The sequence below is a fragment of the Salvelinus alpinus genome, chromosome 29, assembly GCF_045679555.1.
Source record: "Salvelinus alpinus chromosome 29, SLU_Salpinus.1, whole genome shotgun sequence".
In the NCBI taxonomy this organism is placed as follows: Eukaryota; Metazoa; Chordata; class Actinopteri; order Salmoniformes; family Salmonidae; genus Salvelinus; species Salvelinus alpinus.
Window position 1 is genome coordinate 28,016,501 of NC_092114.1, and position 15,311 is coordinate 28,031,811.

The window sequence follows — 15,311 nt, forward strand, 5'->3', positions numbered from 1 at the left end:
ACTGACCATCTCGAATCCCACCGTACCTTCTCCGCTGTGCAATCCGGTTTCCGAGCCGGTCACGGGTGCACCTCAGCCACGCTCAAGGTACTAAACGACATCATAACCGCCATCGATAAAAGACATTACTGTGCAGCCGTCTTCATCGACCTGGCCAAGGCTTTCGACTCTGTCAATCACCATATTCTTATCGGCAGACTCAGTAGCCTCGGTTTTTCTAATGACTGCCTTGCCTGGTTCACCAACTACTTTGCAGACAGAGTTCAGTGTGTCAAATCGGAGGGCATGTTGTCCGGTCCTCTGGCAGTCTCTATGGGGGTACCACAGGGTTCAATTCTCGGGCCGACTCTTTTCTCTATATACATCAATGATGTTGCTCTTGCTGCGGGCGATTCCCTGATCCACCTCTACGCAGACGACACCATTCTATATACTTCCGGCCCTTCCTTGGACACTGTGCTATCTAACCTCCAAACGAGCTTCAATGCCATACAACACTCCTTCCGTGGCCTCCAACTGCTCTTAAACGCTAGTAAAACCAAATGCATGCTTTTCAACCGTTCGCTGCCTGCACCCGCACGCCCGACTAGCATCACCACCCTGGACGGTTCCGACCTAGAATATGTGGACATCTATAAGTACCTAGGTGTCTGGCTAGACTGCAAACTCTCCTTCCAGACTCATATCAAACATCTCCAATCCAAAATCAAATCAAGAATCGGCTTTCTATTCCGCAACAAAGCCTCCTTCACTCACGCCGCCAAACTTACCCTAGTAAAACTGACTATCCTACCGATGCTCGACTTCGGCGATGTCATCTACAAAATAGCTTCCAACACTCTACTCAGCAAACTGGATGCAGTTTATCACAGTGCCATTCGTTTTGTTACTAAAGCACCTTATACGACCCACCACTGCGACCTGTATGCCCTAGTCGGCTGGCCCTCGCTACATGTTCGTCGTCAGACCCACTGGCTCCAGGTCATCTACAAGGCTATGCTAGGTAAAGTGCCGCCTTATCTCAGTTCACTGGTCACGATGGCTACACCCACCCGCAGCACGCGCTCCACCAGGTGTATCTCACTGATCATCCCTAAAGCTAAAACCTCATTTGGACGCCTTTCCTTCCAGTTCTCTGCTGCCTGCGACTGGAACGAATTGCAAAAATCTCTGAAGTTGGAGACTTTTATCTCCCTCAACAACTTTAAAAATCTGCTATCCGAGCAGCTAACCGATCGCTGCAGCTGTACATAGTCCATCTGTAAACTACCCACCCAATTTACCTACCTCACCGCCCATACTGCTTTTATTTATTTACTTTTCTGCTCTTTTGCACACCAGTATCTCTTCTTGCACATGATCATCTGATGATTTATCACTCCAGTGTTAATCTGCTAAATTGTAATTATTCGATTTATTGCCTACCTCATGCCTTTTGCACACATTGTATATAGATTCTCTTTTTTCTACCATGTTATTGACTTGTTTATTGTTTACTCCATGTGTAACTCTGTGTTGTCTGTTCACACTGCTATGCTTTATCTTGGCCAGGTCGCAGTTGCAAATGAGAACTTGTTCTCAACTAGCCTACCTGGTTAAATAAAGGTGAAATAAAAAAAATAAAAATTGTCCTGGCTGAAAGACCGTTCAGTGAATGGGTAAGTCCCATGTCCATAGTAAGTCAATAGGGCAAACTGGAAAGCTAGCTAGCCATGAAGAATTGGTAGCTACCCACAAAAAATGTACATCTACCTTGCATAACATTAGTGTTAGGACATTTTTCCTGTTTAACTAGCTAGCTGGCTAGCTAGATTATTACAGTTCACATATCTAGCTTATAATTCTGAAGTAAAACGTTTGGTTTGTGTACATCTTGTATCGTCTATGCTTGCTATTGTCCTGGCTGGAAGAAGGTTCAGTGAATGGGGAGGTGCAGCGTGAGTTAATACAGTTGGGGGAGTGTGACTGCTTCTCAAATGTATTGTTTTATGCGTTCTTCACACACTCAACCTCACAAGAATGTACTCAAGAGGTTGTAGGAGAATGCGCTCGGAGCATGAGAGTGTGGAGCACGGTAGTATGCATACTGAGAAACCCCCTCAGTCTCCGTCAGGGGCGGTGAGAACCATAGTCTTCTGATAGATAGTGACTGGTGTGTGTTAGTGAGGTTATCAGAGTGGACATGACGGTTGGAGAGAGGAACCGTATGAGGTGGTGAGACCAGGTGTTAATGATAACCATATTGTCATTATAACATTATTATAGTTATATTGATATTATGCTGTGCTAATCACTAATCTCTATCATTCCTCTTTCCCTCCCTCCCTTTCTCTTTCTCTCTGCCCCTTCCCCCACCTCCCCCTCTCTCCCCAATGTCTTTCCCTCATCCTCTTCTGTCTCTCCCTGCCCCACCAGCTCTGATAAAGTTCATAAGGCCAGTGTTCGTGTCGCGGTCGGACCAGGATTCTCGCAGGAAGACGGTCGAGGAGATCAAACGCAGAGCCCACGCTGGAGGGGAGTGGCCTCAGGTAATGTAAAGACCAACCTTCCTCAATCTTGAAGTCTAATTCAATGTACTGTGTATTTAGATAAGTACCGTGTGTGTACTGTACGTGTGTGTGTGTTTGCAGATAATGATATTTCCAGAGGGGACGTGTACCAACAGATCCTGCCTCATCACATTCAAGCCTGGTATGTGTTCTTTATGCTGACCAGGTCCTCGTCTGTCTGTGTGTCTCTGTCTGTCTGTGTGTCTCTGTCTGTCTGTGTGTCTCTGTCTGTCTGTGCGTCGCTCTGTCTGTGCGTCGCTCTGTCTGTCTGCGTCGCTCTGTCTGTCTACGTCGCTCGCTATGTCGCTCGCTGTGTCGCTCTCTCGCGCTCGCTGTGTCGCTCTCTCGCGCTCGCTGTGTCGCTCTCTCGCGCTCGCTGTGTCGCTCTCTCGCGCTCGCTGTGTCGCTCTCTCTCGCGCTCGCTGTGTCGCTCTCTCTCGCGCTCGCTGTGTCGCTCTCTCTCGCGCTCGCTGTGTCGCTCTCTCTCGCGCTCGCTGTGTCGCTCGCGCTCGCTGTGTCGCTCGCGCTCGCTGTGTCGCTCTCTCTCGCGCTCGCTGTGTCGCTCTCTCTCGCGCTCGCTGTGTCGCTCTCTCTCGCGCTCGCTGTGTCGCTCTCTCTCGCGCTCGCTGTGTCGCTCTCTCTCGCGCTCGCTGTGTCTCTCTCTCTCGCGCTCGCTGTGTCTCTCTCTCTCGCGCTCGCTGTGTCTCTCTCTCTCGCGCTCGCTGTGTCTCTCGCGCTCTCTGTGTCGCTCTCGCTCTCTGTGTCTCTCGCGCTCTCTGTGTCGCTCTCTCTCGCGCTCGCTCTCTGGGTCGCTCTCTCGCTCTCTGGGTCGCTCTCTCGCTCTCTGGGTCGCTCTCTCGCTCTCTGGGTCGCTCTCTCGCGCTCGCTCTCTGGGTCGCTCTCTGGGTCGCTCTCTCGCTCTCTGGGTCGCTCTCTTGCTCTCTCGCTCTCTGGGTTGCTCTCTGGGTTGCTCTCTGGGTCGCTCACTCGCGCCGTCTCTCGCTCGCTCTCTGGGTCGCTCGCTCGCGCCGTCTCTCTCTCGCTCGCGCCGTCTCTCTCTCTCTCGCTCGCGCCGTCTCTCTCTCTCGCTCGCGCCGTCTCTCTCTCTCTCGCTCGCGACGTCTCTCTCGCTCGCGCCGTCTCTCTCTCTCGCTCGCGCCGTCTCTCTCTCGCTCGCGCCGTCTCTCTCGCTCGCGCCGTCTCTCTCTCGCTCGCGCCGTGTCTCTCTCTCTCGCCCTCTCTCTCATTGCTAACGTTTGCATTACAGAGTCTCAGTGGGGTTTCATGCCTTGTGCCTGTCACTATGTATGTGAGTCTTGAATGTGCACTTCCATGTGTGTGTATTTCTGTTTAGCGTGTCTCTGTTCAGCGTGTGTGTGTGTTCCCACTAGTGTACCCCTCTTCATTGTAGCTGTCCCCACAGAGTAATCCCTTCTGTTCTACCCCTGTGTCACTGTCCTGTCCCCATAAGCCATGCTTTTCTAAACCTGTCTCACCCTGTTCAGTTAAGCTACATTCTGGGAAATGAAAAACAACAAAATGGTGTCCTCGCCATTTGTGATGGTATACAGCTGAGGGATGGGGCTAGGGAAATGTCACCACAAGTTCATAGACAGGGCTCCAGATGCAAAGAAAGACATACATTGTTGTTTGTAAACAATGGAGTAACATTCTTATATTTTGGGCTATGGCAAAGGTAAATAGTTATATATTAGGAATTTAACTGAACAAATCTGACTGGAGCTGTAAATCCCTGTTTATCTAAGCGTGTTCCCATCTGTGTAGTGTTGCCCCTTTAAACCCAGCTGTTAGTTTAACTCTGGGTTGTCTCTGTCCAAATCCATTTTTATTTATACAGCACATTTCAGAAATGCAGTACAATAGTCGTCACAGGAAAAAACAAATAAAAACAATGAAAATAAAATGAAATATTTAAGAGGATTAAGAAAACTAAAGAATAACAGTAAAATCTGAACAACTAAAAAGCACCCTAAGGAAAAGCAAAGCTTTTTTTAAGATCTCTTTTTGTCCACAGTTTCAGTCTCTCCTCCCCATGCCTCTTGGTCCCCCTCAGGTTCTCTGGCAGGCTTTTCCTGAGGCTGGGGGCATAGTAACTAAAGGCTGCCTCTCCATGCCTCTTGGTCCCCCTCGGGTTCTCTGGCAGGCTATTCCTGAGGCTGGGAGCATAGTAACTAAAGGCTGCCTCTCGGTCCTAGGCTTTGGGATAGTTAAAAGGCCAGTGCCAGAGGACCTGAGGGACCTACTGGGTACATAAATTAAAAACATGTCTGACATGTATTGGGGTGAACAATCGTGGATTGATTTAAAAACCAATAGAACAACACCTAGGTTTTTTTACTTGGTGTTTTACCTTTATTGCTCGTGAATTAAAATGTGAGGCCAAATTCTCTCACTGTGCTTTGGCTCCAACAATAAGTACCTCGGTCTTGTCTGGATTTAGCTGTCCAATGTGTCTCTTGTTTAGTCCTCTCACTGGTTCTCTGCCAAACAGCCCTGGCATACAGTATGTCTCAATCATATTGTCCTCTTCCCTTCTTTTCACTTTTGTCTGATCTTCTCTTTCTTTTCTGAATTCCCTCATCTCTTCCTCTCTGCTGTACTAAAATGTAAATCTCACACCGATCTTCACATGCATATGCCCCTCTCTCTCCCTCTTTCTCTATCCCCTTGTTCTTTCTCTCGCCCCCTCTCTCCTCTCTCCCTCTCATACCTCCTCATCCCTCTCTCCATACTCCTACATAATCATCCAGTCATAACTCCTACAGTATCCTAGTGGTAATGGTCCCATTGCTCCCAGAGGTCAGGGTAGTCTCCAGCAGTTTCATGACCAGGCTGTACTACTGTATAAAACTGTAACCATTAACACAGGATTTTGACGTTGTGTGTCCTCAGGGGGAAGGTTGTCAGTCATCTTAAACACACACACAGAGAAGGTTGTCAGAATGTCAGTCATCCACCGAGTGTGAATTAGGCTTGGGCGTTGTCCAAATTGTCATACCTTCATACCAAACTTATGCCATCCCAGGTTATTCGGTAATAGCAGCACTGAACACAAAGGGCACGGTTTTCAAACCTCACTGAGTCTCTAATGTGAAGGTTAGCAATGCAAACAAGTACATGTAAAATCCCATGGCGAATGCTAGTTAAATGCTAACTAAGTCATTGCCAACATTCTATACAGTCTCTGACAAACAATTTACAGGGCAGACATCCCAGCTCATCAAGTTATACAAGTAACTCAAAAATGCTACTGACAGTTTGCTACACACAAAACAAATATTAGACAGCAAGGCTCTTGATCCAGGTGGAGATTCTCTGCTGTTACCAAGCAAATATTCATTATGAAACAAGCTAACCACTTAGCTAGATAACTAACTAGCTAGCTACTCATTTAGCAAACCGAATGCACAACTACAGAGCATTTAGCACATTTCAGACAGTTAACTTTAATAGTTATAATACATCTAGCTGGCAAACATTTGGTTGTGAATTCCATACTGTAACTACGTCACCTGGCTCATGGTGCACAATAGTGAGTGACTCCCAAGGCTCCAGTCTCTTAATGTTGTGTGCTTGTAAACAAACATAAGGTGACTGGGGTATACCGCTAAGCTTCATTATGAACAGTTGTGACAGGTGAAATGACACAAGTAAGTTGACTGCAGGTATTTATACTGAACAAAAATATAAACTCAATATGCAAAAATGTTATGATTTTACTGAGTTACAGTTATTATAAGAAATCAGTCAATTGAAATAAATTCATTAGGCCCTAATATTTGGATTTCACATGACTGGGCAGGGGCGCAGCATAGGCCCACCCACTGGGGAGAAAGGCCTAGCAAATGTAGAATTAGTTTTCCCCCACAAAAGGGCTTTATTAGACAGATACTCCTCCGTTTCATCGGCTGTGGAGGTCCTGCGCTGGCGTGGTTACACATGGTCTGCGGTTGTGAGGCCAGTTGAACGTACTGCCAATTTCTCGAAAATGACATTGGAGAGGCGGCTTATGGTAGAGAAATTAACATTCAATTCTCTGCCAACAGCTCTGGTGGACATTCCTGCAGTCAGCATGCCAATTGCACACTCCCTCAACTTGAGACATCTGTGGCATTGTGTTGTGTGACAAAATGCACATTTTATCGGCTTTTTATTGTCCTAGGGCTGTCAGACAGTTGTCTGTTCTTTCGGCCCTCTTCCTCCTGCTGCTGGCCTTTGCAGATTCTGCTGTTAAGCTCCTGCTGTAATGCTACGAATAGGCTACCATTTGGAGTGCCAATTTATCTTACCTTTTCTACCGATCTGCATACCAGTTATTTTTATGTGCACATTTTCGTCGAACAGTTTTCTTTTCATTTATAAAAGTCTTCGTATCTCCAAATTATTATCATGTAGTTAAAAAAATTCTCAAAGTAACTTCCATTGCCAACTATATAAACATAGCCTACATAAGGCCAACAAATAACATTGCAGCCTAGCCTGTAGGTAGAAAATACCTTGATAAAAAATAAATATTCTATAAATCTAATTGGCTACGCATGGCCTGTCTGCAAGGAACTTGAAACATTGTGTCAACTATTATATACTAACTTGGTCCAGCCTGAAGCTAGCACTAGCAAACTTGCAACATTGTGTAACATTTTCTGGGCCCTCAGTTTCCTGCTCCAGTCAGCTCCAGACAGACATAGATGTAGGCTATTTGCGCAAGGGATAAGAAATTATCAGGTAGGCCTATTTTATGACGTTTCCACTGGATCAGAGCATGGCTTTAATTATTTTTTATTTTTATTCTTTTCACGGTGAGTGGTTATTGAAAGAGGGCTCGAAAGATTTTTCAACTAGGCTGAGTTAAGGAACTAATGTCATTCTCAATGCATGTAAGAACAGACTTTGTTTACTTGCTGTTTGAGGTGAATAATTTATTACTTTGAGAAGTTCCACAGTGGTGATCTGCCTCTGCCTACTTCTATGTATAATCAGGTGTACGTCCTTACTCAACATTGACAGGAGCGCTACAAACAAACGACAAGGAATTCATTGACAACTGCTAAATGGAATGAAATAAGCCAAAACATGTCCCTCACAAATGTAGCCTAGGTTGTGCGGTGCCCTCGACAATGAGAAAGGTTAAAGACTGTAATAAGAATATATGGAATGCGTTAACAGAAATCACCGTAACAAAATATTAGAAATTATGGGAATTAACGGTAAATGTACTGCTGGTGATAATGGTGTGCCAACCCCACGGCCTCAGCAATGGATTTGTCTACTGAGACAGGCGGGAATCAGACCGGTGTCTCATATGCCATAAAAACATATATATTTTAGACTGCTCGGCCCACCAACAGCCTAGCGACCAAACAATCGACCAGTCGACTAAATAGGGTCAGCTCTATATTGTCCCCAGCACAAGGTGCACCTGTGTAGTGATCATGCTTTTTAATCAGTTTCTTGATATGCCACACCTGTCAGGTGGATGGATTATCTTGGAAAAGGAGAAATCCATTTGTGCATAACATTTGAGAGAAATAAGGTTTTTATGCGTTTGGAAAATTTCTGAGATCTTTTATTTCAGTTCATGAAACATCGTACCTACACTTTACATGTTGCGTTTTATATATATTTTTCAGTATACTTAAAGTACCTAGTAATAATATTCACATTTATTTAAAAAATGATAGTTACAACAGTATTGAAAAATCATCCCATGGCTATTTCCAAATAACCGGTATACGGTATATATGGGAGAGTATGAATATGCTCACATAGACACACACACACACACACACACACACACACACACACACACACACACAAATGCGCACAGACACACACTCGAGCTCACTCAGTAACATTTCTCTCTCTCAGGGGCCTTCATTCCAGCAGTTCCAGTCCAACCAGTAGTCCTACGTTACCCCAACAAAATGGTAAGCTACTCTCCTTCCCTCCCTCTTCTCCTCCAAACCACCCTCTCTCCATTCCTACTTTGAATGAAAAAAAAAGAAGCAACGCCCCACCACGACTGGAAAACGTTGATTGTAGTAGATTAGTGGCGTGAAAATACGTTCTTCCTCGTAACAGCAGTGACTCAATAACGCACAAAAATTTGACAGGTCTAACTAATGTCTGAGTCTAAAGGAAATTAAGTTCATGTATATATAATTTGATATACAGAAGAATACTTAACTGTCTTATGATTTATATTATCTTGTTTGATATTGTACATTTAATTGTACAAAAAAAAAATCAATTCTAAAAGCTTTAATAAGAGCAAGGTATTGTGTTTCATTTGAAAACAGCATCACATTTCGTAAAAGCAGAATATTTCAGGTCATCCTACCCCCCTAACCTCTTCCTCCTTCCTTCCCCTCTCCTTCCCTTCGTCCGTTGACAGTTTCTCTCTTCTCAAGGCGTCAGTCTGTGTCCGTTTTGAGTGGCTTCATACTCGTGCGGAGTGATATTTCATCTCTACAATGTTGTCCTCTCCTCTTGACCTGCAATAGCACAACATAACTGAAAAAGTCAAAGCAAGTCTCAAATAGACCATGCCCCAAGTTGCTTTCACTTGTACAAAGGTTTCAGACCATTGTAGACGGAGAGGGGAAAGGAAGCCTCTGTAGAGTATTGAGATGCAGCCTCTGTGTAGGCGCCAGTCCTGCTGTGTGTCACTCATTTAGGACATGAGCACACTGTGATTTTGTGCTCGAGTATTTTGGATGGAGCCAATGCTTTTTCAATGAGAGTTATCTGTTGACAGATGAGTGACAACAGAGATTGTCTGACAAATGCACAAATGGTCTGTCTTTAGACAGATAAAACTCGTCGGAACTCGTCTGAAAATAGTTGGCTTGAGTTGCACTTTTGACGGACAATGATGTACGTCGTACGATTTGATCCCTTTTCATGCGTCTGTGTCTCTGGCCCGCAGAGGAGAGGAAGCCAGTGTAAAGTATTGAGATGCAGCCTCTGTGTAGGCCCCATTCTTGCTGTGTAACTAATTTCCTCTTCCGACAGGATACGATCACGTGGACATGGCAAGGCCCTGGAGCGTGAGTATCTCTTCCTCATTATTTTCATCTCTGTCTCTCTCTTAGTGTGTTTTCACATATGGTCCTCTTTGAAAGAACCGATCTCAGTCCTCTTTAAAGTGAACTCCGTTCTCTTTGTATTCACACTGCCCTTGCCTTTGAATGAGGACTCAACTCTTTAGCCAGCTCACTTCACCTATTTTGTGGACAGAGTCCTCTTTGCATTCACATTGCTATGTTTAGAAAGGAACCAAGATCTTTTCCCAACATGTACTCTGTTTTTACAAAGTACAGGACCAGCCATTCAATCAGAATGCGTTATCGGACAGCTAGATATACTTACAGTACTTATATTTTGGAAGCTAATAGATTGCGTTTGGGTAAAATATGAGACATAATAATTGTAATCAGAAGATACTATTAACATGTCAATTTGATTGGTAACAGAATAAATAGCAAAAGAAAAACTGCAGATAAAAACATTTTTTAACACCCAAGGTAGGCTACTGCACCTTTAGGAGCTAGAATAGACGTTGTACCCTGTGTTGTAATTCTCACCAAATAGGTTTTCTTTTCACACTATTACAACACTTCATCAATAAACAGCTGATGAAGCTCTCTTAGCCTATACACATTGCAAACAAAAACTCCACACATTTTGGGATTTCTGTGCGTCCTTGACAATCACTAATCAATATTCAAAAACGGCACACATCTGGCAATATGTTTTAGATAGATTTTTAGGCCTGTGGTTAATCTTCACAATATCCCCTTGCACAACTTCTCTCTATTCTCTCATCACCCCTCCCCCTTTTTTAAATTTCTGAATCAACTGATTACTCTCTCTCGCTTTCCACTCAGGTTTGAGATACTGTGGCTGACACTGTGCCAGTTTCACAACCCCATAGAGATTGAGGTAACGGTTATTTTTTTAAAGGCGCCATTGTTACATAGTGGGGTGTCTTACTGCGTATGGACGTCCAATCTTTCTTGAAGAAAGAGAAATGGAAGATGGGCAGGTGATAACAATGAGTTTTTCTTCCATGCAGTACCTGCCTCTCTACACTCCTTCTGAGGAAGAGAAGAACAACCCTGCTCTGTTCGCCAATAATGTCAGAAGCATCATGGCCAAGTTAGTTGTGTGTGGCCTCCCCAGGTTACATCTGGCTATCTGTGTGTCTTATACTTCTCTAAATGCCTGCCACATATACAGTATATCTGACATGTCAGGGGGGAGGGTTCTGACTGCTCTCTCTGTGCTTTGATAGGGCCCTGGAGCTGCCCATCACAGACCTGTCGTTTGATGACTGCCAGCTGAGCCTAGCAAAGGGCCCAATGCGTGTCCCTAGCAACAGCAGCCTACTGCAGTTCAATAGACTAGCGCGAAGACTCGGGTGAGTTGGAGTTTACTTTACTATTGGTTGTTAAGCGTTATTACAGGTCCTTAATAGTTTTAAAAAACAGAATTGTTTTGCTGATGTAACAAAACATTGATGTTGAATGAATAAGAACATTTCAAAATGTTTAAATGTTTATTCTAAAATCGTACATTGTGTTTTTGTTTAGGTGTCTGAATGGGTAGGTAGGGTATGAGTGATCTCTTGTTCCTCGTTTTGACATTTTAAGGGTGTCATACTGGGGAAATATTACTGGATTTACTGGGAAATACTATGACTAATATTACTGAGTTTACTGGGAAATACTACGACTAATATTTTCTGGGTTTACTGGTCGAACTGGGAAATCCTACAGGGTTTACTGATAATACTGGGAAATACTACTGGGTTTAGTTATAATACTGGGTAATACTACTGAAATGCTAGTGGGTTTACTAGGAAATACTACTGGGTTTTCTGATAATACTGGGAAATAGTACTAAGGGAAATGGCAGATCTATGTCAAGGAATGTGTTGAATACATTCAGATACTAGAAAGTATAGTATTTCTAATTATTTGAGATGTACTTGATTTTGCCATTTAAATCTGTGGTTTTCAAACTTTTTCAGCGGGGACCCCATTTTTGGCACCAGAAATTCTTCCCACCCCAAATCTAATGACACATCCTTAAAACCGGTACATGTTTATTTTCACATCAACAAATAACCTTCAATTCATTACATTCTCATCTCTCCTATCAACATTAAGACAACCAATACATACATTTACTCAATCAAATTTCTAATTATTTCTCAATGAAGTTTGTATATTGTCCCATAAAATAATCTGTACTGGTTCCCAATTTTTATATATATATTTAATTTGGTGACCCCACTGCAATTCTCGCGACCCAGACTTTGAATACCGCTGCATTAAATGGACAAAACCAAGCTTCTAGCCACAACCCTGGACAGTAGGAAATGTATTTCTTAACCATGTATTTTCTATGTGCAGGCTGAGAGCGGGGACGACAGATACGGTGTTAGAGCAGCAGGCTAGCAAAGCCAGGAAGGTTTGGGGATACAGACTGGGATTGGGGGACTTTGCTCATTACCTCGACCTACCTGTGACGGACATGCTCACAGAGTTACACAGCCTCTTCAACCAGGTAGGTATCTAACACACAGTGTATAAATCACATAGTGTCCCACACACACTGATTTTTATTCAGTCAATCAATCAAATTAGGAGAAATAAATAACCATTAATGTTATTTTCTTGCTCTCTCCCTCCCTTACTCCCTCTCTCCCTCCCTTACTCCCTCCCTTACTCCCTCTCTCCCTCCCTTACTCCCTTTCTCTCTCTCTCTCCCTTAATCTCTCTCTCTCTTCCTCTCTCTCCCTTACTCCCTCTCTCTCCCTCTCTCCCTTACTCCCTCTCTCTCCCTCGCTCTCCCTTACTCCCTCGCTCTCCCTTACTCCCTCTCTGAAGCATGGAGATGGTCAGATCGACATCAGGGAGTATGTGATAGCCCTGTCTGTGGCATGTCAACCCTCTAAAGCCATGGACACCCTCAGGCTGGCCTTTGGGGTGAGTGACAGGCAATGAAGTTTTATAACAGTTCCTATGAAGCACTATATTAACCCAATGTCTGCTCTTTGACAGCATTATAACATCTGTCTGCTCTTATAAGGCATTTATAATAGAAATACCTAGATAATATATAAAACGTCTGCTATATAAAACGTTATAACTGTCCTATGTCCTGACCCTGGTCAGATGTACGAGGCGAAGGAGGACATGGCGATCGTGGAAAAGGATCTGGCATCCATTTTGAGAACGGCGTTGGGAGTGGCAGAGGTCGACGTCACAGAGTTGTTCTCAGCAATCGACACACTTGACGCGGGGAAGATCACACACGGTGATATCACACACTAATGCCCTTTCTTGCTCTAACGTTCTCACTCGTCTTTTCTAACTAGCATTGACTTTGCTGATAGTTGCTTTATTGAGGAAAAAGTTGTACTTATTGTGATATGTGGTTGTTTCACCTAGCTACTTTAAGTTGAATGCACTAACTGTAAATCACTCAGGTTAAGAGCGTCCAACTAACGGGATCACTGCCAACACTAATTACAATCTCTCTTTCGCTCTGTCCTTCCCTCTCTCTATATCCATCTGTAGATGACTTCTGTCGGTTCGTGGAGCAGCACCCAGACTTTGCTCAGGAGTACCTCCTCTCCTCCAGGACAACCCCCTCTACCCCCCACACAGCCCCCCTGGTCAACGGCTTCAGTGTGGACCATTATGACATGGAGGAGCAGACCTGCAGCCTCCCTGGACAAAAGAGGAAAGAAGACTGACTCAAATGGATCTATCTACTGCCTATCACAGAGAGAGGAGGGGAATGGAGGGAAGAGGGAAAAGATGGCGGGATAGAAGGACGATCGGGAGGTCCTGGGCCTCTATCAAACAAATCAATCTTCTACAGTTACTATATCTTCTGTGTTACTGTGGCACGTATGTTCTACCAGAGAGGAGGAGCGAGGGATAGGATATATTGAGATAAGAAGGGGTGGATAGACAGAGGGAGAGATAAGTAAGAAACTATTAGGTGGATAGAGATTGAGACTGTGAAAGGGAGAGATGGAGGGAAAGAAGGGTTGGGAATGTTGAAGGAGAGTAGAGGGAGAGATTTGGTTAGTGAGAGAATATGATGGAGGGTGGAGACAATCTGTTCCTCCGGACACCATCTCACACCAATAGTCCCATCTGGTTTTGTCTGCTACTGTTTTCAAGGACTTTGTATGCTTTCTGACTTTCCAACATGAGTTAAAGGACCTGGACACCTCTGAAGGTCTTCTGAGTTCATCAAACACTTTGGCTATTTATTTTCAAAAGGGTTTTACTTTTCTCTTATGTACAGTATAGGTATTTATTTGTCTTTCCTTTTTATCATAATGACAATGAAATGCACACTCTGGTAAGATGATTCATATTTTTTTTCAAGATTAGTTTTATCAGGTGATTAAGCACCAAACTGAGCTGAGCTTAATCACTGCCGTTCATAACGAGACTGACTGAGATCAATTGGATCGAGCTGAAACTAAGCATCTCACTGCCTTGTAGACCATAGCAACTCACAAGACAAACTGTTAAAATGGGTGAATATGGGACCAAATTTAGACTTCTTATTTTTAAACCACGTTCACATTGAGCTCCTTGTTGCCTTTTTAAATTGTTTTAAACATGTTAATGGTTGTTTTAATGTTGCTTGAGTGACACATCCCACAGCTTAAGTGTATTTATTTTCATAAAGGCATAAACACTGGAGTCTCAAAGATGAACATTTGTTGTTTTCCCTTTTCTTATTGGATGAACAGAGAAAAAGAGAGTTGGGTTCCATCTCAAATGGCACCCTATTCCCTAAAGAGTGCACATTTGGCTCTGGTCAAAAGTAGTGCACTATATGGGGAACAGGATGCCATTGGGAGACACATTCAGATGTTTACCTATTTTTTATTATTTAACATTTTTAAATTGCCTTTCTCATATCACTCTGGAATGAAGTTGACCTTACACAAATATATAGGATCAGCCCACCCTGCTGATATCCTAACATTGACCATTATGCAGGGGGCCATCATAAAACTGATCTGTGATCAGTTCTGACTTTATGATAAACCATCAATCTGTTCTGGCTTTTTGTACTGGTTAGTTTTGTTTTGGGAATTCTCTGCAGTTTGACTTTAAATCGACACCTTTTGTATGTTGTACATTTGTGGTATCTACATCTTTGAATGTTTGAATATTCATTTTGTAAGAAAGTGAATTGTAAATTATGAATACCTATGCAGTGCTCATCCCTGCCTTTTATGTTGAATTAAATCATGACATTTCTACAGCTGCGGCGTTATTCTTTATTGCCACTAGTAGGAGCTGTGGAAACATACATATTCAGTTTATTAGATGGTGACTATTCTATGCCTTTGGCAAGGATGATTGGGGGAAAACAAATTTAAGTGTGTGTGTTATATATATTTATCCATCTCGGTAGTTAATGGTGACTTTCACTCCCTGCCAACCATCCTACATCTGGACTAATTTCAGAACACAGGAAAGGTGAAAGCAATGTCTGTGGAATTTGTTCTCAACTGTCCAGTTATTTCCAATCAGTGCATATGGCCTCTTGTGTTCCCTCTCCTCTCACACCCTCTTTACACAAGCTGAACATTGTGTAATGAAGGTAAGGTTAACACTGTGCCCATTAACACACACCAACCATCCTGGCTTCAGCTAAAAATAGGCAGGATTAAGCTCAAGCTGAGATGAGAAA

The 15,311-nt window shown here is 43.6% G+C and overlaps 1 protein-coding gene across 1 annotated transcript in view; it reads left to right on the top strand.

Moving 5' to 3' along the window:
* The window catches only part of LOC139559433 (lysophosphatidylcholine acyltransferase 1-like), a 34,390-nt gene extending 19,511 nt beyond the window's left edge, over positions 1–14,879 (top strand). The window contains exons 4-14 of the mRNA XM_071375461.1: positions 2,416–2,528; positions 2,631–2,691; positions 8,439–8,497; positions 9,585–9,619; positions 10,460–10,514; positions 10,648–10,730; positions 10,867–10,992; positions 11,990–12,143; positions 12,467–12,565; positions 12,755–12,896; positions 13,160–14,879. Coding sequence (XP_071231562.1) covers positions 2,416–2,528; positions 2,631–2,691; positions 8,439–8,497; positions 9,585–9,619; positions 10,460–10,514; positions 10,648–10,730; positions 10,867–10,992; positions 11,990–12,143; positions 12,467–12,565; positions 12,755–12,896; positions 13,160–13,338 — 1,106 coding nt within the window. The 3' untranslated portion in view covers positions 13,339–14,879. The remainder of the gene's footprint in view (positions 1–2,415; positions 2,529–2,630; positions 2,692–8,438; positions 8,498–9,584; positions 9,620–10,459; positions 10,515–10,647; positions 10,731–10,866; positions 10,993–11,989; positions 12,144–12,466; positions 12,566–12,754; positions 12,897–13,159) is intronic.
* Positions 14,880–15,311: the final 432 nt, after the last annotated feature.